Genomic DNA, 24679 nt, shown 5'->3' on the forward strand with positions numbered 1-24679 from the left:
TATTTATTAAAGTAGGGGATTATTTTATTTCTTTTTTGGGGGGGGGTTTAAAATTACACACCGAGTTTACAAAACATTAACACCTGCTCTTTCCATGTCATAGACTGACCAGGTGAATCCAGGTGAAAGATATGATCCCTTATTGAAGTCACCTCTTAAATCCACTTCAAATCAGTGTAGATGAAGGGGAGGAGACAGGTGGTTAAAGAAAAGATTTTTAAGCCTTGAGACAATTGAGACATGGATTGTGTACGTGTGCCATTCAGAGGGTGAATGAGCAAGACTAAATATTTAATTGCCTTTGAACAGGGTATGGTAGTAGGTACCAGGCGCAACAGTTTGTGTCAAGAACTGCAACGCTGCTGGTTTTTTTTCACGCTCAACAGTTTCCTGTGTGGATTAAGAATGGTCCACCACTCAAAGGACATCCAAATAAGAGTCCACATGAGGCTCCCTTGTGGAGTCCACGCAATGATAAATGAAGACTGTTCTGAGGGCAGCAAACAAACAAACAAAAAGTGTTCTTAATTGAATGTTTTATATAAAACACTCATGTATATACGTACACATTTCTGTACGATGGTAGCAGCGTCATTTTCATAGTCCTCCTCTTTGGAGCTGGTGGAGGCTGTGCGAAGTTGCAGGCCGCTGCCCACCTGCAGAATGGCCATGCACGTGGCAACGCTCACACCTGGAGGAGACGAGAAGCACATATTATATAGATTCATTATTGACCGACTGAGAAGCACATATTATATAGATTCATTATTGACTGACTGAGAAGCACATGTTATACAGATTCATTATGGACTGAGAAACATATTATATAGATTCATTATTGACCAACTGAGAAGCACATATTATATAAATTCATTATTGACCAACTGAGAAACACATATTAAGTGATTGATAAGTTGAGCAGTCATTGGTATTCACAGCTGTTTACTCTGAAGAACTACCGAAACAGTGATTTCCGTCAGACAACACAGACAGCACCTCTAGAGATATGAGATGATGATTTGGGAATGCAATAATAAAGTCATTAAAATAAACTAATATAATATACAAAACCACTGAACTGTAAAGTGAATAAATTGTGGTTAATATGTGATGAGCAGGAATGGGCAGTCTCTACCATCATGGGGCTCGTACTAACGGTTTTATTCTGTGTTGTCACAGCATCCAACCCACATAATGCATTTAATGTTAAAAATATATATATAATAAAATCATGGAAATCAATGATAATCTGTTTATAATATAACCCGAAAAGACCTCCAAAAAAATATACTAAAACCACTCAGCACGATCAAGTACACTACTAATATAATATATAATAATAATATATAGTACTAATATAATATATAATAATAATATATAGTAGTAATATAATAATAATAATAATATATAATAATAATATATAGTAGTAATATAATAATAATAATAATATATAATAATAATATATAGTAGTAATATAATAATAATAATAATAATATATAATAATAATATATAGTAGTAATATAATAATAATAATAAATAATAATAATATATAGTAGTAATATAATAATAATAATATATAGTAGTAATATAATAATAATAATATATAATAATAATATATAGTAGTAATATAATAATAATAATAATATATAGTAGTAATATAATAATAATATAAATAATAATATATAATAATAATATATAAATATATATAATAATAATAATATATAATAATAATATATAAATATATATAATAATAATAAATAAATATATATAAATAATAATAAATATATATAAATATATATAATAATAATAAATAAATAAATATATAAATAAATATATAAATAAATAAATATAAATATATAAATAAATATATAAATAAATAAATATATAAATATATATAATAATAATAAATAAATATATAAATAAATAAATATAAATATATAAATATATATAATAATAATAAATAAATATATAAATAAATATATATATATATAAATAAATAAATATATATAAATATATATAAATAAATAAATATATAACCAACGCAGAGATAGACGCCAACATGAACCCATAATAGCGTACCTGCGTAGAGGCAGCTGAGTGCCAACACAGTCATGTCCAGAAGTCTCCCAGGAGTCAGGGGCTCCAGGACAGGCAAGGACAAGGTGTCCCGGGCCATGGCCACATCTATCACCAGGGAGTGGAACCTGAAAAGGTCAGAGGTCACACACACAAATGTCAGAGACACAGGGGGGAAAAACACTGAGGTAAGCACGGGTAGGGTGTCAAAAAAGAAAGCGCCACAGGGCGCGAGAGCAACAGAGCACGCTATATATAACCTTGGGTGGGGTGGGGGGGACCCTGATTGGTGTCCTACTTATGACCCAGCTAACACACCTGACTCCAATAATCAACTAATCATGATCTTCAGTTTAAAATGCAAACAGGTGTGTTTGCTCGAAATGGGAGAGACACTAAATCAGGCCCCCGAGGACTGGAATTGCCCAGGCCTGCTTATAGAGAGGGGCAGTATGCTGGAGGACCAGAGAAACCTGTCAGGTGAGACAAAAAAACCATAATTCTAAAAGCACCCCAACCCCCCCAAAAAATTCCCACAAACCTACCCATTGCGGACAGCAGTTGCGTCTCCGACGGTGGCGGGCATGATGAAGAAGGAGTTGGCCGAGACGGCGTCCTGGAACCGGTTGATATAGCGCAGGAAGTAAGGGAGGTTGAGGCAGACACGCAGCAACTTCTCCGACCCGCCCAATTCCTGGAGACTGGACACGTTCTGGGACACAAAGGCATTCTTCATTTTGGCCTGGAAGGTCTGGTCTGTCGTCGCCTGGTCCTCACTCTCACTCTCCGCCTAAACAGACAGCACAACAAAACACTGTAAATCAGACTGAATAAAAAATAAATAAATAGAAAATTGGTGTTTTAGAAGTGAAGATGCAGATACTGACATGAATCGACCCCTTAGTAAAAACAAACGGTAAACTAAATAACTAGAAATAAGCTACAACTTAAGTAACTATCCCATCAAATGGACCGCGCAGTCCCCATCCCGCTCTCCCAGTTCCCCACCGCACAGTCCCCGTCCCGCTCTCCCAGTTCCCCACCGCACAGTCCCCGTCCCGCTCTCCCCGTTCCCCACAGTCCCCATCCCGCTCTCCCCGTTCCCCACCGCGCAGTCCCCGTCCCACTCTCCCAGTTCCCCACCGCGCAGTCCCCGTCCCGCAGTCCCCTTCCCGCTCTCCCCGTTCCCCACCGCACAGTCCCCGTACCGCTCTCCCCGTTCCCCACCGCACAGTCCCCATCCCCCTCCCCCACTCCGCTCCCCCCCCACAGTCCTCATTCCGCTCCCCCCGTTCCCCACCCCACAGTCCCCATTCCGCTCCCCCCGTTCCCCACCCCACAGTCCTCATTCCGCTCCCCCCGTTCCCCACCCCACAGTCCCCATTCCGCTCCCCCCCCCAGTCCTCATTCCGCTCCCCCCGTTCCCCACTCCACAGTCCTCATTCCGCTCCCCCCGTTCCCCACCCCACAGTCCTCATTCCGCTCCCCACCCCACAGTCCTCATTCCGCTCCCCCCGTTCCCCACCCCACAGTCCTCATTCCGCTCCCCACCCCACAGTCCCCATTCCTCCCCACCGCACAGTCCCTATTCCTCTCCTCCCGATCACCACAGTCCCCATTCCCCACAGTCCCTATTCCACTCCTCCCGTTCCCTACTGCACAGTCCCTATTCCACTCCTCCCGTTACACTGACCTGTGTGCGTCCTGAGGGAGAGGCCAGCACGGTGAGGTCAGGGTTGAACACGGAGGTCAGCTGATTGAAGAAGTTCATCTGTACTTCCTTGTGTCGTAGCTCAGGGTTCACTGGAGACAGCACCTCCTTCTGGTCCTCCACTGAGAGGAGAGGGGGGACACAGTGAGACCGACTGGTACTGACAATATAGAAACCATAGACAAACACATGCAGCTCGGGAGAGGGAATCTCCTGCTGGGAGAGACACAGAACATACAGGCATGGTCATACAAAGACAGAAAAGATTGAGACAGACTAACAGAGAAAAACAAGACATTAGTGTCCCAAGGTAGCCCGAAACTACTAGCCTGCACTGGGAGTCTGGCCTGCACCATGCCTGCTCCACTGGGAGTCTGGCCTGCACCATGCCTGCTCCACTGCTAGCCTGCACTGGGAGTCTGGCCTGCACCATGCCTGCTCCACTGCTAGCCTGCACTGGGAGTCTGGCCTGCACCATGCCTGCTCTACTGGGAGTCTGGCCTGCTCCAATGCTAGCCTGCACGGGGAGTCTGGCCTGCTCCAATGCTAGCCTGCACCGGGAGTCTGGCCTGCTCCAATGCTAGCCTGCACCGGGAGTCTGGCCTGCTCCAATGCTAGCCTGCACGGGGAGTCTGGCCTGCTCCAATGCTAGCCTGCACGGGGAGTCTGGCCTGCTCCAATGCTAGCCTGCACGGGGAGTCTGGCCTGCTCCAATGCTAGCCTGCTCCAATGCTAGCCTGCACGGGGAGTCTGGCCTGCTCCAATGCTAGCCTGCACGGGGAGTCTGGCCTGCTCCAATGCTAGCCTGCACGGGGAGTCTGGCCTGCTCCAATGCTAGCCTGCACGGGGAGTCTGGCCTGCTCCAATGCTAGCCTGCACGGGGAGTCTGGCCTGCTCCAATGCTAGCCTGCACGGGGAGTCTGGCCTGCTCCAATGCTAGCCTGCACGGGGAGTCTGGCCTGCTCCAATGCTAGCCTGCACGGAGAGTCTGGCCTGCTCCAATGCTAGCCTGCACGGGGAGTCTGGCCTGCTCCAATGCTAGCCTGCACGGGGAGTCTGGCCTGCTCCAATGCTAGCCTGCACGGGGAGTCTGGCCTGCTCCAATGCTAGCCTGCACGGGGAGTCTGGCCTGCTCCAATGCTAGCCTGCACGGGGAGTCTGGCCTGCTCCAATGCTAGCCTGCACGGGGAGTCTGGCCTGCTCCAATGCTAGCCTGCACGGGGAGTCTGGCCTGCTCCAATGCTAGCCTGCACGGGGAGTCTGGCCTGCTCCAATGCTAGCCTGCACGGGGAGTCTGGCCTGCTCCAATGCTAGCCTGCACGGGGAGTCTGGCCTGCTCCAATGCTAGCCTGCACGGGGAGTCTGGCCTGCTCCAATGCTAGCCTGCACGGGGAGTCTGGCCTGCTCCAATGCTAGCCTGTACTGGGAGTCTGGCCTGCTCCAATGCTAGCCTGTAATGGGAGTCTGGGCTGCTTCATGTTAGCTCCACTAACTCACTGCTAGCCTGTACTGAGAGTCTGGACTGTATCATGTTAGCTCCACTAACTCACTGCCAGCCTGCACTGGGAGTCTGGGCTGTATCATGTTAGCTCCACTAACTCACTGCCAGCCTGCACTGGGAGTCTGGGCTGCTTCATGTTAGCTCCACCAACTCACTGCTAGTCTGGGCTGCATCATGTTAGCTCCACTAACTCACTGCTAGCCTGTACTGGGAGTCTGGGCTGTATCACGTTAGCTCCACTAACTCACTGCTAGCCTGGGAGTCTGGGCTGCTTCATGTTAGCTCCACCAACTCACTGCTAGTCTGGGCTGCATCATGTTAGCTCCACTAACTCACTGCTAGCCTGTACTGGGAGTCTGGGCTGTATCACGTTAGCTCCACTAACTCACTGCTAGCCTGGGAGGCTGGGCTGCATCATGTTAGCTCCACTAACTCACTGCTAGCCTGGGAGGCTGGGCTGCATCATGTTAGCTCCACTAACTCACTGCTAGCCTGGGAGTCTGGGCTGTATCATGCTAGCGCCACTGCTAGCCTGTACTGGGAGTCTGGGCTGTATCATGTTAGCTCCACTAACTCACTGCCAGCCTGGGAGGCTGGGCTGCATCATGTTAGCGCCACTAACTCACTGCTAGCCTGGGAGTCTGGGCTGTGTCATGTTAGCTCCACTAACTCACTGCTAGCCTGGGAGTCTGGGCTGTATCATGCTAGCGCCACTGCTAGCCTGTACTGGGAGTCTGGGCTGTATCATGTTAGCTCCACTAACTCACTGCTAGCCTGGGAGGCTGGGCTGCATCATGTTAGCGCCACTAACTCACTGCTAGCCTGAGAGTCTGGACTGCATCATGTTAGCTCACCACTCATGATGCACAGAAGTAACAATTGAATAATGCAACACGGCATGAAGAAATATTGAAACTTAATTACTGTTCGCAAAACAAGGTCCATACAGACAAAAAGATACAGGTTTGTAGGTCTACAGTGCCTTCAGAAAGTATGCACACCGCTTTACATGTTCCACATTTTGTTGTGTTACAGCCTGAATATAAAAGGAGTTAAATGTATATTTTGTGTCACTGGCCTACACACAATACCCCATAACGTCAGTGGAATTAGATTTTAGAATTTTGGTTACAAATGAATTATAAATAAGTATTCAACCCCTTTGTTATGTTAAGCCTAAATTAGTTCAGGAGTAAAAATGTGCTTAACAAGTCACATAAGTTAGATGGACTCACTGTGTGCAATAGTGTACCTCATCTCTGTACTCCACACATACAGATAATTGCAAGGTCCCTCAGTCGAGCAGTGAATTTCAAGCACAGATTCAACCACAAAGACCAGGGACGTTTTTCAGTGCCTCGTAAAGAAGGGCACCTACTAGTAGACATTGAATATCCCGTTGAGCATGGTGAAGTTATTAATTACACTTTGGATGGTGTACCAATACACCCAGTCACTACAAAGATACAGGCGTCCTTCCTAACTCAGTTACCGGAGAGGAAGGAAACCACTCAGGGATTTCACCATGAGGCCAATGGTGACTTTAAAACAGTTACAGAATTGAGTGGCTGTGATAGGAGAAAACTGAGGATGGATCAACATTGTAATTTCCCATAATACTAACCTAATTGACTAAGTCAAAAGAAGGAAGCCTGTACAGAACACAAAATATTCCAACACATACGTAGACCCTAAAGTAAAACTGCAAAACATTTGGCAAAGAAATGTATATCCTGAATACAAAGAGTTATGTTTGGGGCAAATCCAACATCACTGAGTACAACTTCATATTTTCAAGAATGGTTGTGGCTGAATCATGTTATGGGTATGCTTCTCATCGGCAGGAACTAGGGAGGTTTTCTTTATTATAAAAAGGAACGTAATAAAGGCCTTCCGAGTGGCGCAGCGGTCTAAGACATCGTAGGGGTTAAGGCATCACTACAGACCCGGGTTTGTTTTCAGGCTGTGTCACAACCAGCCGTGAGCAGGAGTCTAATTCCCTCTCTCTCTCTTCTCTCGGAGGACCTGAGCCCTAGGACCATGCCTCAGGACTACCTGGCCTGATGACTCCTTGCTGTCCCCAGTCCACCTGGTCATGCTGCTGCTGCTCCAGTTTCAACTGTTCTGCCTGTGGCTATGGAACCCTGACCTGTTCACCGGACAGGCTGTTTTCGACTCTCTCTACCACACCTGCAGTCTCTAACTCTGAATGATCGGCTATGAAAAGCCAACTGACATTTACTCAGTTGACTGCTGACCTGTTGCACCCTCTACAACCACTGTGATATTATTATCATTTGACCCTGCTGGTTATTTATGAACGTTTGAACATCTTGGCCATGTTCTGTTATAATCTCCACCTGGAACAGCCAGAAGAGGACTGACCACCCCTCAGAGCCCGGTTCCTCTCTAGGTTTCTTCCTAGGTTCTGGCCTTTCTAGGGAGTTTTTCCTAGCCATTGTGCTTCTACACCTGCATTGCTTGCTGTTTGGGGTTTTAGGCTGGGTTTCTGTACAGCACTTGTGACATCAGATGATGTAAAAAAGGCTTTTAAAATACATTTGATTGATTGATTGACTTCACTTTCAATAAATGTGCAAACATTTTTTTTAAACATGTTTTCACTGTCATTATTTATACTGTTGTTTATACTGCATTATTGACTGTATGTTTGTTTTTACTCCATGTGTAACTCTGTGTCGTTTTATCTGTCGAACTGCTTTGCTTTATCTTGGCCAGGTCGCAATTGTAAATGAGAACTTGTTCTCAACTTGCCTACCTGGTTAAATAAAGGTAAAATAAATAAATAAAATAAAAATTATGGGTGTAGATGGGTGAGAACAAATATCTATTTAATCCATTTTGAATTCAGGCTTTAACAACAATGTGGAATAAGGGAAGGGTTTTGGATACTGAAGGCACTAACTTTCTATGCTTACTGCTGAAACTAACATCAATTCACTACCCTACTACTTTGTTTGTGATATGCAAAACATAACGCAAAAAATATTCTGTTTCAAAGACGATTGCCACTCAAAACTTCTCTCCCTCAGCCAAAGATGTATTGCCTCAGCGAAGTGAGGGGTCCGACAGGCCGCACAGCTCTTGGCTCATTAAATGACTTCATTACTGGTTCGAGACAGGGCACACTTATAAAAAATAAGCTACTTCTATGCAAATGTTGTTGATCAGTACGATAAAAATAAGTACCACACGGAAGAGAAGCAGATTGCAATCTGTAGCCGCGTGAAATCAGCCTAAAACAAGCTCAATAACTCTCCGCATTCACACACACACACACACACACACACACACACACGTATCATAAATATTTTCTTAATTTACCCAGTTTATCAAGAGATTAAACCATTCAAATATATAGACATTAAGTTGTGTAGTTAGATGTTTTTACTAAAGTCAATTGCAAGGTCGCAATTGTAAATGAGAACTTGTTCTCAACTTGCCTACCTGGATAAAATAAAAAAGGTAAAATAAATAAAATTGTAAAATATTGGTTCATTAAAAAGCATACAAGTCTGTCTCTGGGAAAAAGTAAAAACGTTTCAAATGTTATTGATATTTTGACCTCAAATGAGATTAGTCGATTGGACAGAGCAGGAGCCGAGTTTCTGGACCGAGTGACATTCTGTGACTGACTAATATTCCTTTTTTTTTACGGTGGTATTGTTTTGGTATCGAGACACTAAACATGGTAACCGTGACACCACTAGAGGACAACAGGTCTACACAGACAGGGAAAAACACAGTCAAGCACACACACACAGATACACAACCCAGTCTCTGGGCAGGGACCAATGACCATCCATGAGGGAATGTGAAAGGCCTAAATCCCTACTGACAGAAGCAGGGGAACAAAGCTCTCTTTCTGCCAGCCCAGCACTAGTCAAATAACACTGATCCGTAGACTGACTAGATGCTGTCTAGACCAATAGGCTAGAGTATGGGATAGCATCCAATAGAAGTAAAATAGAATATCTTCTAATATATATATAGGGCCCTATAAAATTTATTTCCTACTTTTTCAGGCTGCCATAGAAAAATTATAATTAAATCATAAAACGTTAAATCACATTTTTTTAAATAGGAAAACAATTTGATGTTGCAAGTCCACAACACAACGCTTAAACCGCATGAGGAGATCACTTTCAAGGTCTTGAGGAGGAGAGAAAAAATAATAATAATAGAAGAAATTTTGATTTTTGGGTGTTGTTAACCTTTAATACAAGTGTGCTCTTTAGCATTCATGTGATGGCAGAGTTTGCTTAACAAAATGGCCACAGGATTTATGCAAATAATCAGGGGACCATTCTGCCAGGCATAGGTAGTGAAAGGGGCAGTGCAGTTAAAAATGTGATTTCCTTTAAATATATTTCCACACTAGGAGGTCAAAATCCCAATTTTCACATTTTCAGTGTTGCCTTTTTTGTGTAAAAAAAAAAAAAAAACACTAGTAAAATACAAAAATATGAATCTAAAAAGAAACAGGGAATTTCAGGCAGGATGGAACTTTCGACCCACATCATGATGTCACAATGTGATCTGATTACAATAGACCAATGACTGTTCATCTGGATAAGGGGATGGGCTCGAGAACATCCAAAATCAGCCAATCAGAGCGGTGTATGAACATATGTTAATTTGTTTCCTAACGCCCCACAGGATCAGACTGAGTGACATAGTGATTTTTAAAAACCGTGCGTACCGCACACACATTCCTGTGCCATTTTAAAAAGCTGCATTTTGTTGATGTCTTGTGATTAACTTGGGAAAATGAATGCATATTCTAACAAGTTCAATACATTTTAGAAAATTGTTGAATTCTGTTTTAAAATGTCTGGATTACACGATACCGTCCTAGGCTCTCCGCAACACAGATTTTTATAGGGTCCTAAATATACAGGTTCATAGAATGATAAGAGCTAGACCACAAGCGCATGGGATTAGTTTCATACTATTCAACCATAGCTAGGTTTTCATCCAATTGAAGACAGATTTTCATGAGAACATTCTAAAATAAAATAAAAGGCATTTTTCACACCAGTGGTCTGTTTCTACCAAATGGACTTATTGCAGATCAAAATTAGTGCATGGTGACTTGGCGCACACAAAAGCTTACGTTTTCATGTCCCCGAATTGAAAAATGTGATGTGATTTTATACTATCATTTCACATATTTCAAATTTAACCCCCCCAAAAAATTATACGGCACCATGTCAAACGAACAAATGATCTTGTTGGCATTTATACAATTTACAATTTTTTTACAATTTAAACAGAAATTTGCCGGCTAAAAACAGTGGATGAAAACGTGTTTAGAGACAGGAAACTAAACTGAGCAGCAATCAGTTATTTCATCCCCATTGCTTTCAATCAGAAACTAGTCTGCCTAAGCAGTCAGCTTGCCAACCACAACACGTTAACAATGTTTCAGCATCGTTCTGGGATTTATCCAGACAAAAACGCCTTGATAAACTGGCAATTGTTTTTAGGCAATGTTGCTGGCAACAGAATAGGGTAGGAGACACTGGAGCAATGCTGAGCAAATGGAAAATGGTACATTTTATATGAATCATATTGTTTTTAATACTTAAAACTCAATATTCCCATTTATTTACTAATCTCCTATAGCGTGTTGCTGCCTGTTTACTGCCACATCCTGTACAGGAATGTATCATCTAACCAAGAGGTCTCGCAGCTATCCTGGGCATCCACTTAACCTACTACTAATTTTTTTTTTTTTACCTTTATTTAACCAGGCAAGTCAGTTAAGAACACATTCTTATTTTCAATGACGGCCTGGGAACAGTGGGTTAACTGCCTGTTCAGGGGCAGAACGACAGATTTGTACCATGTCAGCTCGGGGGTTTGAACTCGCAACCTTCCGGTTACTAGTCCAACGCTCTAACCACTAGGCTACGCTGCCGCCCCTAATCAAGTCAATGGCAACGCAGATATAATGTATGACTAGATTCAGAAAACGTTTAACTTCATAAATCTAAACTAGGAAGAATAAATGGCATTCATCCAGCGAACATTAAAAAAAATCTAACTAAAAAAACTCAAATGTAAAAGCTACATGACTAGCTAGCGAATTAGCCTATTTGTCCCATAATATTGTTGTGGAGCAACATGTGAGAAGTGAATGGCCGACATCTCACACCAACATGGGAGTTGATTTTCAGAGCATCTAGAATCGGCTTCCTATTTCGCAAATAAAGCCGCCTCCACTCACGCTGCCAAACATACCCTCGTAAAACTGACCATCATACCAATCCTTGACTTTGGCGATGTCATTTACAAAATAGCCTCCAACACTCTACTCAGCAAACTGGATGTAGTCTTTGTTTTTTTTTTACCTTTATTTAACCAGGTGGCCAGTTGAGAACAAGTTCTCATTTACAATTGCGACCTGGCCAAGATAAAGCAAAGCAGTTCGACACATACAACAACACAGAGTTACACATGGAGTAAAACAAACATACAGTCAATAATACAGTAGAAACAAGTCTATATACACGATGTGAGCAAATTAGGTGAGATAAGGGAGGTAAAGGGAAAAAAAGGCCATGGTGGCGAAGTAAATACAATATAGCAAGTAAAACACTGGAATGGTAGATTTGCAATGGAAGAATGTGCAAAGTAGAAATAAAAATAATGGGGTGCAAAGGAACAAAATTAATTAATTAATTAAATACAGTAGGGAAAGAGGTAGTTGTTTGGGCTAAATTATATGTGGGCTATGTACAGGTGCAGTAATCTGTGAGCTGCTCTGACAGTTGGTGCTTAAAGCTAGTGAGGGAGATAAGTGTTTCCAGTTTCAGAGATTTTTGTAGTTCGTTCCAGTCATTGCCAGCAGAGAACTGGAAGGAGAGGCGGCCAAAGAAAGAATTGGTTTTGGGGGTGACTAGAGAGATCTACCTGCTGGAGCGTGTGCTACAGGTGGGAGATGCTATGGTGACCAGCGAGCTGAGATAAGGGGGGACTTTACCTAGCAGGGTCTTGTAGATGACATGGAGCCAGTGGGTTTGGCGACGAGTATGAAGCGAGGGCCAGTCAACGAGAGTCTATCACAGTGCCATCCGTTTTGTCACCAAAGGCCCATATAGCACCCACCACTACGACTTGTATGCTCTCATTAGCTGGCCCTCACTACATATTCGTCACCAAACCCACTGGCTCCAGGTCATTTATAAGTCTTTGCTAGGTAAAGCCCTGGCTTATCTCAGCTCACTGGTCACCATAGCAACACCCATCCATAGCACACACTCCAGCAGGTATATTTCACTGGTGATCCCCCAAAGCCAACACTTCCGTTGGCCGCCTTTCCTTCCAGTTCTCTGCTGCCAGTGACTGGAACTAATAGCAAAAAATATATATTTTATCACTGAAGCTGGAGACTAAAATCTCCCTCTCTAACTTTAGGTATCAGCTGTCAGAGCAGCTTACAGATCACTGCACCTGTACATAGCCCATCTGTAAATAGCCCATCCAACTACCTCATTCACATATTGCTATTTATCTTCTTGCTCTTTTGCACCTCAGTATCTCTACTTGCACATCATCATCTGCACATCTATCACTCCAGTGTTTAATTGCTAAATTGTAATTACTTCGCCACTAGGCCCTACCTCCCTACATTTGCACACACTGTATACAGATTTTTCTCTTGTGTTATTGACTGTACCTTTGTTTATTCCATGTGTTGTTTTTGTCACACTGCTTTGCTTTATCTTGGCCAGGTCGCAGTTGTAAATGAGAACTTGTTCTCAACTGGCCTACCTGGTTAAATAAAGGTGTTCTCAACTGGCCTACCTGGTTAAATAAAGGTGTTCTCAACTAGCCTACCTGGTTAAATAAAGGTGTTCTCAACTGGCCTACCAGGTTAAAATAAAGGTGTTCTCAACTGGCCTACCAGGTTAAAATAAAGGTGTTCTCAGCTGGCCTATCTGGTTAAATAAAGGTGTTCTCAGCTGGCCTATCTGGTTAAATAAAGGTGAACATAAAAAAAAAAGTTGTCATGTTTTCCTAAATATTTTGGAACAGCAGTCGAGGGGGAGGGGGCAAGATCAGATAGGACCATTCCAGCCAATGAAAGAGCAGATACACTCCCGTGAACAACAGGCACAACTCCAAAATATAAAAATAAAACTCTCAAAGTTGCCGGGATGTCACGTGTCCTACTTATCAGTACACTGGTAACAAGCACAGCGAAACTTCTACACGGTCAAGTGAGCCACACGTCGCCAATGAACCAGTCCAAATTCAACACTTTGACTTCCATACAAAATCTCCTTGCCTGGTGAGAGAGAGAGAAAAAAAACACAACACCTACTTGGGAAAACGGATTTTGGTCTCAGTTTCACCTCTTCCTCTCTGGTGTCTCACACATTTCAGTTCATTACTATAGCTCCCACCTTGGGCTAATGAGTGTCATTTAGTATGCCGTATCTCTATGGCAAGATGCATCACTCACCCAAGGTTAATACAAAAATACAAATCAGGCCAGTGCTGTCTTAGATGACTAACGCATGTGACTAACGTATGAACGGACCTCCCCCCAAATTCATCATGGGGAACAACTGACTAGACTAGTGGCACCATAGCCGTCTACTGACTAGACTAGTGGCACCATAGCCGTCTACTGACTAGACTAGTGGCACCATAGCCGTCTACTGACTAGACTAGTGGCACCATAGCCGTCTACTGACTAGACTAGTGGCACCATAGCCGTCTACTGACTAGACTAGTGGCACCATAGCCGTCTACTGACTAGACTAGTGGCACCATAGCCGTCTACTGACTAGACTAGTGGCACCATAGCCGTCTACTGACTAGACTAGTGGCACCATAGCCGTCTACTGACTAGACTAGTGGCACCATAGCCGTCTACTGACTAGACTAGTGGCACCATAGCCGTCTACTGACTAGACTAGTGGCACCATAGCCGTCTACTGACTAGACTAGTGGCACCATAGCCGTCTACTGACTAGACTAGTGGCACCATAGCCGTCTACTGACTAGACTAGTGGCACCATAGCCGTCTACTGACTAGACTAGTGGCACCATAGCCGTCTACTGACTAGACTAGTGGCACCATAGCCGTCTACTGACTAGACTAGTGGCACCATAGCCGTCTACTGACTAGACTAGTGGCACCATAGCCGTCTACTGACTAGACTAGTGGCACCATAGCCGTCTACTGACTAGACTAGTGGCACCATAGCCGTCTACTGACTAGACTAGTGGCACCATAGCCGTCTACTGACTAGACTAGTGGCACCATAGCCGTCTACTGACTAGACTAGTGGCACCATAGCCGTCTACTGACTAGACTAGTGGCACCATAGCCGTCTACTGACTAGACTAGTGGCACCATAGCCGTCTACTGACTAGACTAGTGGCACCATAGCCGTCTACTGACTAGACTAGTGGCACCATAGCCGTCTACTGACTAGACTAGTGGCACCATAGCCGTCTACTGACTAGACTAGTGGCACCATAGCCGTCTACTGACTAGACTAGTGGCACCATAGCCGTCTACTGACTAGACTAGTGGCACCATAGCCGTCTACTGACTAGACTAGTGGCACCATAGCCGTCTACTGACTAGACTAGTGGCACCATAGCCGTCTACTGACTAGACTAGTGGCACCATAGCCGTCTACTGACTAGACTAGTGGCACCATAGCCGTCTACTGACTAGACTAGTGGCACCATAGCCGTCTACTGACTAGACTAGTGGCACCATAGCCGTCTACTGACTAGACTAGTGGCACCATAGCCGTCTACTGACTAGACTAGTGGCACCATAGCCGTCTACTGACTAGACTAGTGGCACCATAGCCGTCTACTGACTAGACTAGTGGCACCATAGCCGTCTACTGACTAGACTAGTGGCACCATAGCCGTCTACTGACTAGACTAGTGGCACCATAGCCGTCTACTGACTAGACTAGTAGCACCATAGCTGTCTACTGACTAGACTAGTAGCACCATAGCTGTCTACTGACTAGACTAGTAGCACCATAGCTGTCTACTGACTAGACTAGTGGCACCATAGCTGTCTACTGACTAGACTAGTAGTACCATAGCTGTCTAACCCTGTTGACTAGACTAGTAGCACCATAGCTGTCTACTGACTAGACTAGTAGTACCATAGCTGTCTACTGACTAGACTAGTAGTACCATAGCTGTCTAACCCTGTTGACTAGACTAGTAGCACCATAGCTGTCTAACCCTGTTGACTAGACTAGTAGCACCATAGCTGTCTAACCCTGTTGACTAGACTAGTAGCACCATAGCCGTCTACTGACTAGACTAGTAGCACCATAGCTGTCTACTGACTAGACTAGTAGCACCACAGCTGTCTACTGACTAGACTAGTAGCACCATAGCTTTCTACTGACTAGAAGCACCATAGCTGTCTAATGACTAGACTAGTAGCACCATAGCTGTCTAACCCTGTTGACTAGACTAGTAGCACCATAGCTGTCTAATGACTAGACTAGTAGTACCATAGCTGTCTAACCCTGTTGACTAGACTAGTAGCACCATAGCTGTCTACTGACTAGACTAGTAGCACCATAGCTGTCTACTGACTAGACTAGTAGCACCATAGCTGTCTACTGACTAGACTAGTAGCACCATAGCTGTCTACTGACTAGACTAGTAGCACCATAGCTGTCTACTGACTAGACTAGTAGCACCATAGCTGTCTACTGACTAGACTAGTAGCACCATAGCTGTCTACTGACTAGACTAGTAGCACCATAGCTGTCTACTGACTAGACTAGTAGCACCATAGCTGTCTACTGACTAGACTAGTAGCACCATAGCTGTCTACTGACTAGACTAGTAGCACCATAGCTGTCTAACCCTGTTGACTACACTAGTAGCACCATAGCTGTCTACTGACTAGACTAGTAGCACCATAGCTGTCTAACCCTGTTGACTACACTAGTAGCACCATAGCTGTCTAACCCTGTTGACTACACTAGTAGCACCATAGCTGTCTAACCCTGTTGACTACACTAGTAGCACCATAGCTGTCTACTGACTAGACTAGTAGCACCATAGCTGTCTAACCCTGTTGACTACACTAGTAGCACCATAGCTGTCTAACCCTGTTGACTACACTAGTAGCACCATAGCTGTCTAACCCTGTTGACTACACTAGTAGCACCATAGCTGTCTACTGACTAGACTAGTAGCACCATAGCTGTCTAACCCTGTTGACTACACTAGTAGCACCATAGCTGTCTAACCCTGTTGACTACACTAGTAGCACCATAGCTGTCTAACCCTGTTGACTACACTAGTAGCACCATAGCTGTCTAACCCTGTTGACTACACTAGTAGCACCATAGCTGTCTAACCCTGTTGACTACACTAGTAGCACCATAGCTGTCTAACCCTGTTGACTACACTAGTAGCACCATAGCTGTCTAACCCTGTTGACTACACTAGTAGCACCATAGCTGTCTAACCCTGTTGACTACACTAGTAGCACCATAGCTGTCTAACCCTGTTGACTACACTAGTAGCACCATAGCTGTCTAACCCTGTTGACTAGACTAGTAGCACCATAGCTGTCTAACCCTGTTGACTACACTAGTAGCACCATAGCTGTCTAACCCTGTTGACTACACTAGTAGCACCATAGCTGTCTAACCCTGTTGACTACACTAGTAGCACCATAGCTGTCTACTGACTACACTAGTAGCACCATAGCTGTCTAACCCTGTTGACTACACTAGTAGCACCATAGCTGTCTAACCCTGTTGACTACACTAGTAGCACCATAGCTGTCTAACCCTGTTGACTACACTAGTAGCACCATAGCTGTCTAACCCTGTTGACTACACTAGTAGCACCATAGCTGTCTAACCCTGTTGACTACACTAGTAGCACCATAGCTGTCTAACCCTGTTGACTACACTAGTAGCACCATAGCTGTCTAATGACTAATACCGATGGAGCCATTGGTTTGTTTATAAACTTTGTTACCCTAACAAATATAAAGGCTATATTTTACATACTCCAACAACATAGAATGATCTGATACATACGTACTGAGTCTACATTTAACAACGTCGGTACAGTGAGATAGTATCTCAGCAAAAAGCAGAGGACTCACCGTCGGAGAGTGTCTTGACGGTTTGGGGTAGTTTGGCCGACTTCATCATGGCTGTGAAGGTGATGATCTCAGTTCTGTCCAGGCGGCTGCAGCCGGTACACAACCCCTTTATTAAGAGGATCAGGTGTTTCTGAAGAGAAGAGGGTGGGAGAAAATTAAAGTCTTCTTGGGATGTCACCAGGACAAAATAAGAATATCAAGATTTTGGCAGAGGAATTAGGTGAGTTTCAATTATTTACATAGCCTTCATAGAGCATTCACAACTGTTGACTTTCTCCATACATTTTAAAATTTGTTAGAAAGTGGGATTAAAATCGTAAAAAAAAAAAAAAACTTAAAAAAAACTATCTATACAGAATAATCTAAAATGTCAAAGTGGAAGAAATGTCTATTCGAGTTCGTATTAATGGAATAAATCAAAACACTAATATAAGTATTCACCCCCCTGAGTCACTACATGTTAGAATCCCATTTGGCAGTGAATACAGCTGTGAGGCTTTCTGGGTAAATCTCTATGACGTTTGCACACCTGGATCGTACAATATTTTCCCCATTACTCTTTAAAGAAAGAAAAAAAGGGTCAAGATCTTTCAAGTTGGTAGTTGATCCTTGCTAGACAGACAATTTTAAGTCTTGGCAAAGGTTTTCAAGCCGATTGATGTCATAACTGTAACTAGGCCACTCAGGAACATTCAATGTCGTCTTGGTAAGCAATTCCTGTGTATATTTGGCCTTGTGTTTTAGGTTATTGTGCTGCTGAAAAGGTGAATTTGTCTGTTGGAAAGCAGACAACCAGGTTTACCACTAGGATTTTGCCTGTGCTTTGCTCCATTACGTTTATTTTTATCCTTAATAAAAAAACTCCCTAGTCCCTTGCCGATGACAAGCATACCCATAACATGATGTAGCCACCACCATGCTTGAAAATACAGTGCATTGGGGAAGTATCCAGAAAACGTCCCTATTCCCACGTTGTTACGTTACAGCTTCATTCTCAAATTAATTTTTAAAAAACCATTTTCCTCATCAATCTACACGCAATACCCCATAATGACAAAGCGAGAACAGGTTTTTAGATAAAAAAAATTGAGCACCGGCACATCCTGTTTCCATTGATCATCCTTAAGATGTTTTACAACTTGATTGGAGTCCACCTGTGTTAAATTAAATTGATTGGACATAATTTAGAAAAGCACACCTGTCTATATAAAAAAGGTCTCACAGTTGACAGTGCATGTCAGAGCAAAAACCAAGCCATGAGGTCGAAGGAATTGTCCGTAGAGACCCGAGACAGGATTGTTCCGAGGCACAGATGTGGGGAAGGGTACCAAAAAATGTCTGCAGTATTGAGGGTCCCCAAGAACACAGTGGCCTCCATCATTCTTAAATAGAAGAATTTTGGAACCACCAAGACCCTTCCTAGAGCTAGCCGCTTGGCCAAACTGAGCAATCGGGGGAGAAGGGCCTTGGTCAGGGTGGTGACCGAGAACCCAATGGTCACTCTAACAGAGCTCCAGAGTTCCTCTGTGGAGATGGGAGAACCTTCCAGAAGGACAACCATCTCTGCAGCACTCTACCAATCAGGCATTTATAGTAGAGTGGCCAGACGGATGCCACTCCTCTGTAAAAGGAACATGACAGCCCACTAGGAGTTTGCCAAAAGGCACCAAAAGGATTCAAGATTATCTGGTCTAATGAAACCAAGATTGAACTCTTTGGCTTGAATGCCAAGCGTCACATCTGGAGGTAACCTGGCAACATCCCTACAGTGAAGCATGGTGGTGGCAGCATCATGCTGTGGGGATGTTTTGCAGCGGCAGAGACTGGGAGACTAGTCAGGAACAAGGGAAATGTGAATGGAGCAAAGTACAAAGAGATCCTAGATGAAAACCTGCTCCAGAGCGCTCAGGACAAAGACCCTAATCACACAGCCAAGACAATGTAGGAGTGGCCTCAGCACAAGTCTCTGAATGACCTTGAGTGGCCCAGCCAGAGCCAAGACTTGAACCCGATCGAACATCTCTGGAGAGACCTGAAAATAACCCTAGTGGTTAGAGCGTTGGACTAGTAACCGTAAGGTTGCAAGTTCAAATCCCCGAGCTGACAAGGGACAAATGTGTCATTCTGCCCCTGAACAGGCAGTTTACCCACTGTTCCTAGGCCGTCATTGAAAATAAGAATTTGTTCTTAACTGCCTAGTTAAATAAAAGGTAAAATATAAATAAATAACTGTGCATCGACGCTCCCCAACCAACCTGACAGAGCTTGAGAGGATCTGCAGAGAAGAATGGGTGAAACTCCCCAAATACAGGTGTGCCAAGCTTGTAGCGTCATACCCAAGAAGACTCAAGGCTGTAATCGCTGCCAAAGGTGCTTCAACAAAGTACTGAGTAAAGGGTCTGAATATTTATGTAAAGTGAGTATACAGGGTTTCCATCTGCAAACATTTCTAAAAAACTGCTTTCGCTTTGTCGTTATGTGGTAGCACGTAGATTGATCATTGACGTAGATTGATAATCTTATTTTAGAATAAGGCTGTAACGTAACAAAATATGTTGAAAAAGGGGTCTGAATACTTTCCGAACTATATACATTTATTGTTTTAGAAACACTACAAAGCATGCTCAGCCGTTATTGTGTTTTAATGGTTAAATTTCAAACAGAAATATTGTCAAATAATATTATTCTGGACTCAGAATTTTATCTAGTTGACATAGTTGCTGTTGGACCAAAAAGTACATTTTAGGCCCTGGTATTGATCCACCATCCAAAGTGTAATTAATAACTTCACCATGCTCAATGGGATATTCAATATCTGCTTTAAAAAAATATTTTAAAAAAATCTACCAATAGGTGCCTTTCTTTGCGAGGCATTGGAAAACCTCCCTGGTCTTTGTGGTTGAATCTTATGTTTGAAATTCACTGCTTCGACTGAGGGACCTTACAGAGGTGATGTGTACAGAAATGAGGTAGTCACTCAACCATCATGTTAAAACCCTATTATTGCACACAGAGTGAGAGTCCATGCAACTTATTATGTGACTTGATAAGCACATTTTTACTCCCTGAACTTTTTTTTTTAGGCCATAACAAAAAGGGCTTGAATATTTTAAAATTGGACTGGAGACATTCTCAACTTTAAATGTATGAATTTGTAAACATGTCAAACATGTCAAACATTATGGGTTATCGTATGTAGATCAGTGACACAATCTCAATTTAATTAATTTTAAATTCAGGCTGTAACAAAACATTGAAAAAGTCAAGGGGTGTGAATATATATAGAATACTTTGAATGGAGGAATTACAGATTAAAACCAGGTATATCCCTGGTGCCTGTCTGTAGAAAAACACACTGGATAAAATACACAGGGCAGGTTTAGATAAACGCAATGCAGGACGGATAGCCTGCCTGACCACAGATCTGTTCGCGCGGTCTTCGCTAAACTCTGGTGTGACAATGACTATAAGGAGGACGGGAAAAAACAGCACAAACAGATCTGGGATCAGGCTTGAGGGACAACGAGGATGTACTTCTCTCACCTGTGAGACTGCGCATGCTTCGTCAGGGTTCTCCAGCCGCAGCAGTGAGAACTCAATCAATACTTTACAGGCTGCTGCTACTGACAGCAACTGGTTTCTGGGGACTAGAGGTAGAGAGAACAGAGGCAGAAGATATGAGCTGCCTCATGATCAAATGGACAAAAATCCTCTGCACTAAAGATTAGTATATAATTGTAATGTACATTTATATATTTTACCTTTATTTAACCAGGTAGGCTAGTTGAGAACAAGTTCTCATTTTCAATAGGAAATAAGACTACTGTAACTAGGTGAAGAAAAGCAGAGAGAGACAACATGCATGTGTGGCCTTCTAATTACTCATTTGCAAATACAATTATTATATATTTTTTTTTTGGGACCATTTATTTAGCTATAAACAAGCCTGAAAACAGAATTAGGCTACTGTATCTGTGTTACCAGGAAACATTTTCCCCCTCTACTCACCAAAAAATAAAGACATTTACAAAGAAGTAGTAGTAAAAAAAAAAAAAAGGGAGATATTGAGGAAGTAGTTAAAACGGGTAGTTATTGGGTCGTTGGAACATACTTTGTCCACAGACTGTGGTGATGTAATGAGCAGAGAGCGCCACGAAGGACGAGTAGAATGGCTCATACTGTTTATCATGGTGTAGGATCTCAGATTCACTGCAATGACATGGGAAATTGAAGAGGGGGTCATTTACAAAATACATAATAAATGAATTACAGTTCAAGACAAGTAGCGATATATATCCACACACACACACACACACACACACACACACACATACATATATGCTATGTCATGAACAAATACAGAACACAATAATAGGTCAGCCAATGAGTATCCTTAAAGAAAGGAAAACTCCTCCCCCAAATGTATGCATTACCATTTAGAATAATGATTTGTTATTTTTAAAATAGGCATTATCATTCAAATTATGACATGGTAAAATATGTCTGAATAATGTGGGCATTATTGCCTGACTAAATAGACAGTATGTTCCTGACAGAAACACACTAATGAAGTCTGTCCGTGTAGCTTATCAGTCTCTCCATCTGAGAGGTTGAAGAGTTTAATTATTGTATCATGTTTTAAAATTGAGAAAATAAATATAGGAACGCTTTATGTGGAAAACCAAGTTGAAGCCAACAACTAAATATGGTCTTGCTCATAATCAATTGTTTAACATAACTTCCATTACTTTTCAAGTACCAAAAAAGCCTAGAGAAAAATATCTGATTTTCAAGATAGGCAATTCAGTCATCATGGAATAGCCTATAGCAAATATTCAACCAAGGACTTTAAAAATGTTTTAAATAGCTGGGTTGCATACCCATTCTTGCCTTAGCATTTACTGGTTGATATAACTTGGATAAGTAGTAGTGGCAGGCAAGATGTTCCATCTTCAGTAAACTGCTCCAAGCAACAACCAGCTGTTTGAGAGCTGCAAACTCTCTGCCCGACAGATCATCTATAGGCTGCTCGTGTGATACATTTTTTTTTTTTTTAATCGACATAACGAATAAAACAGCTTCAGGAATCTTTTTTCTTTTTTTTTTATAAATCAATTATATAGTCTAGATGAAAAATAGCATTATTACAATAAAACACATTTTCACTGGGACATTGATGACGGGGATGATCGACTGGCCTGGAGAGCTTCCAAAACCTCCCCAAGAGAGCAGGCGACCCTGCATGTCAAGCCCTGAGAACCTATTTTTCTAGGACAGTACATGTTGTGGTTTAGAGTCCTGGGGGGGGACCACCAAAAGTATTGTGTCGTGGACTGTCTGTCAGTCCATACATCCAGAGATGTGTATGAAATTGAGTGGTTATATTTCTCCAGACCCTTAGCTGAGTTAAAGTGGCAGAGCTGCTGTTGTACATACACAACATTATCAAAAGTATGTGGACAACTGCTCGTCCAACATCTCATTCCAAAATCATGGGTATTAATATAGAGTTGGTCACCCCCTTTTGCTGCAATAACAGCCTCCACTCTTCTGGGAAGGCTTTCCACTAGATGTTGGATCATTGCTGCTATAACAGCCTCCACTCTTCCAGGAAGGCTTTCCACTAGATGTTGGATCATTGCTGCTATAACAGCCTCCACTCTTCCAGGAAGGCTTTCCACTAGATGTTGGATCATTGCTGCTATAACAGCCTCCACTCTTCTGGGAAGGCTTTCCACTAGATGTTGGATCATTGCTGTGGGGGACTTGATTCCATTCAGCCACAAGAGCATCAGTGAGGCCGTCCACTGATGGTGGGTGATTTAGGTCTGGCTCTCAGTCGACGTTCCAATTCATCCAAAAGGTGTTCGATGGGGTTGAGGTCAGCGCTCTGTGCTTGCCAGTCAAGTTCTTCCACAGCGATCAACAAACCATTTCTGTATGGACCTCGCTTTGTGCACGGGGGCATTGTCATGCTGAAGAAAGGGCCTTGCCCAAATTGTTGCCACAAAGTTGGAAGCACAGAATCATCTAGATTGTCATTGTATGTTATAGCGTTAAGATTTCCCTACACTGGAACTAAGGGGCCTAGACCGAACCATGGAAAACAGCCCCAGACCATTATACCTCCACCAAACTTTACAGTTGGCACTATGCATTCGGGCAGGTAGCGTTCTCCTGGCATCCGCCAAACCCGGGTTCGTCTGTTGGACTGCCAGACGGTGAAGACGTTGGCGGCGGCCATGGAAACCCATTTCATGAAGCTGCCGACTAAAAGTTATTGTGCTGAAGTTGCTCCCAGAGGCTGTTTGGCGCTTGGGGCGAGGTCATACGATTTTTTTGCTCACTGGAGGCGGGACCTTTCTGTGAGCTTGCGTTGTTGCTTCTAGACATTTCCACTTCACAATAACAGCACACACAATTGACCTGGGAAGCTCTAGCAGGGCAGAAATTTGACTGACTCACTTGGTGGAAAAATGGCATCTTATGTCGTGCCAAGTTTAAAGTTACTGAGCTCTTCAGTAAGGCCGTTCTACTGCCAATGTTTGTCTATGGAGATTGTATGGCCGTGTGCTCGATTTTATACACCTGCCAGCAAAGTACATCTGATTCAACTCACCAAAGACTTGATGATTAGTTGAATCAGTTCGGCTAGTGTTGGGCTAGAACAAATATGTGCAACAGCAGCCCCACCACTTCAGCTCAGGGAGTTGGCCGGAGAAATAATACTCAAATTCAGACATCCTGAAATGATTACACTAATTTGAAGCTATAAAAACATCGTCCTCAAATAACAACAAAGCATACAACCTAGGCCTATCATTATTTGGGTTATATATAATACGGTCGAGATAGCTTAGAAATGCCTTAGTTTAGTGCCACTATAATTCTTCAAAAATCAATGGGTAATCAATGACTGAAACGACCGTTAATTGAACGGCAGGAAATGTCCCAGATTGTGTAAGTTATCTGTTGAAAGCCCGTTGTGCTAACGTTACCCAACTCGAACCGATCGGGGAGAGCAAAGTCAAATGTTGATCTTGAATACTTAGCTAACGTTAGCTAACTTACTTAACTAGCTAGCCCCACATCAAATGACATTTGAAACGATCACGTCAATAGCTGTCCACTCGTGATGTTGACATAAATATAACTATTATCTAAAATATTCAAGAACAACAAAATGGCATCAGCAACATAAACAAATTTACCCTCAAGTTTTAAAAAAAGAACC

The 24679-nt window shown here is 43.0% G+C and overlaps 1 protein-coding gene across 15 annotated transcripts in view; it reads right to left on the reverse strand.

The window, feature by feature from the left end:
- ubr4 (ubiquitin protein ligase E3 component n-recognin 4) overlaps positions 1–24679 on the reverse strand; it is a 142966-nt gene that overhangs the window by 117664 nt on the left and 623 nt on the right. For all 15 annotated transcript variants that reach the window (XM_031794817.1, XM_031794812.1, XM_031794805.1 and 12 more), the window contains exons 2-8: positions 21557–21654; positions 20989–21092; positions 17446–17575; positions 3770–3909; positions 2622–2866; positions 2080–2204; positions 567–691 (exon numbers count right to left, since the gene is read on the reverse strand). In XM_031794817.1, coding sequence (XP_031650677.1) covers positions 567–691; positions 2080–2204; positions 2622–2866; positions 3770–3909; positions 17446–17575; positions 20989–21092; positions 21557–21654 — 967 coding nt within the window. The remainder of the gene's footprint in view (positions 1–566; positions 692–2079; positions 2205–2621; positions 2867–3769; positions 3910–17445; positions 17576–20988; positions 21093–21556; positions 21655–24679) is intronic.

This window comes from Oncorhynchus kisutch, linkage group LG17, assembly GCF_002021735.2.
Source record: "Oncorhynchus kisutch isolate 150728-3 linkage group LG17, Okis_V2, whole genome shotgun sequence".
Classification (NCBI taxonomy): Eukaryota; Metazoa; Chordata; class Actinopteri; order Salmoniformes; family Salmonidae; genus Oncorhynchus; species Oncorhynchus kisutch.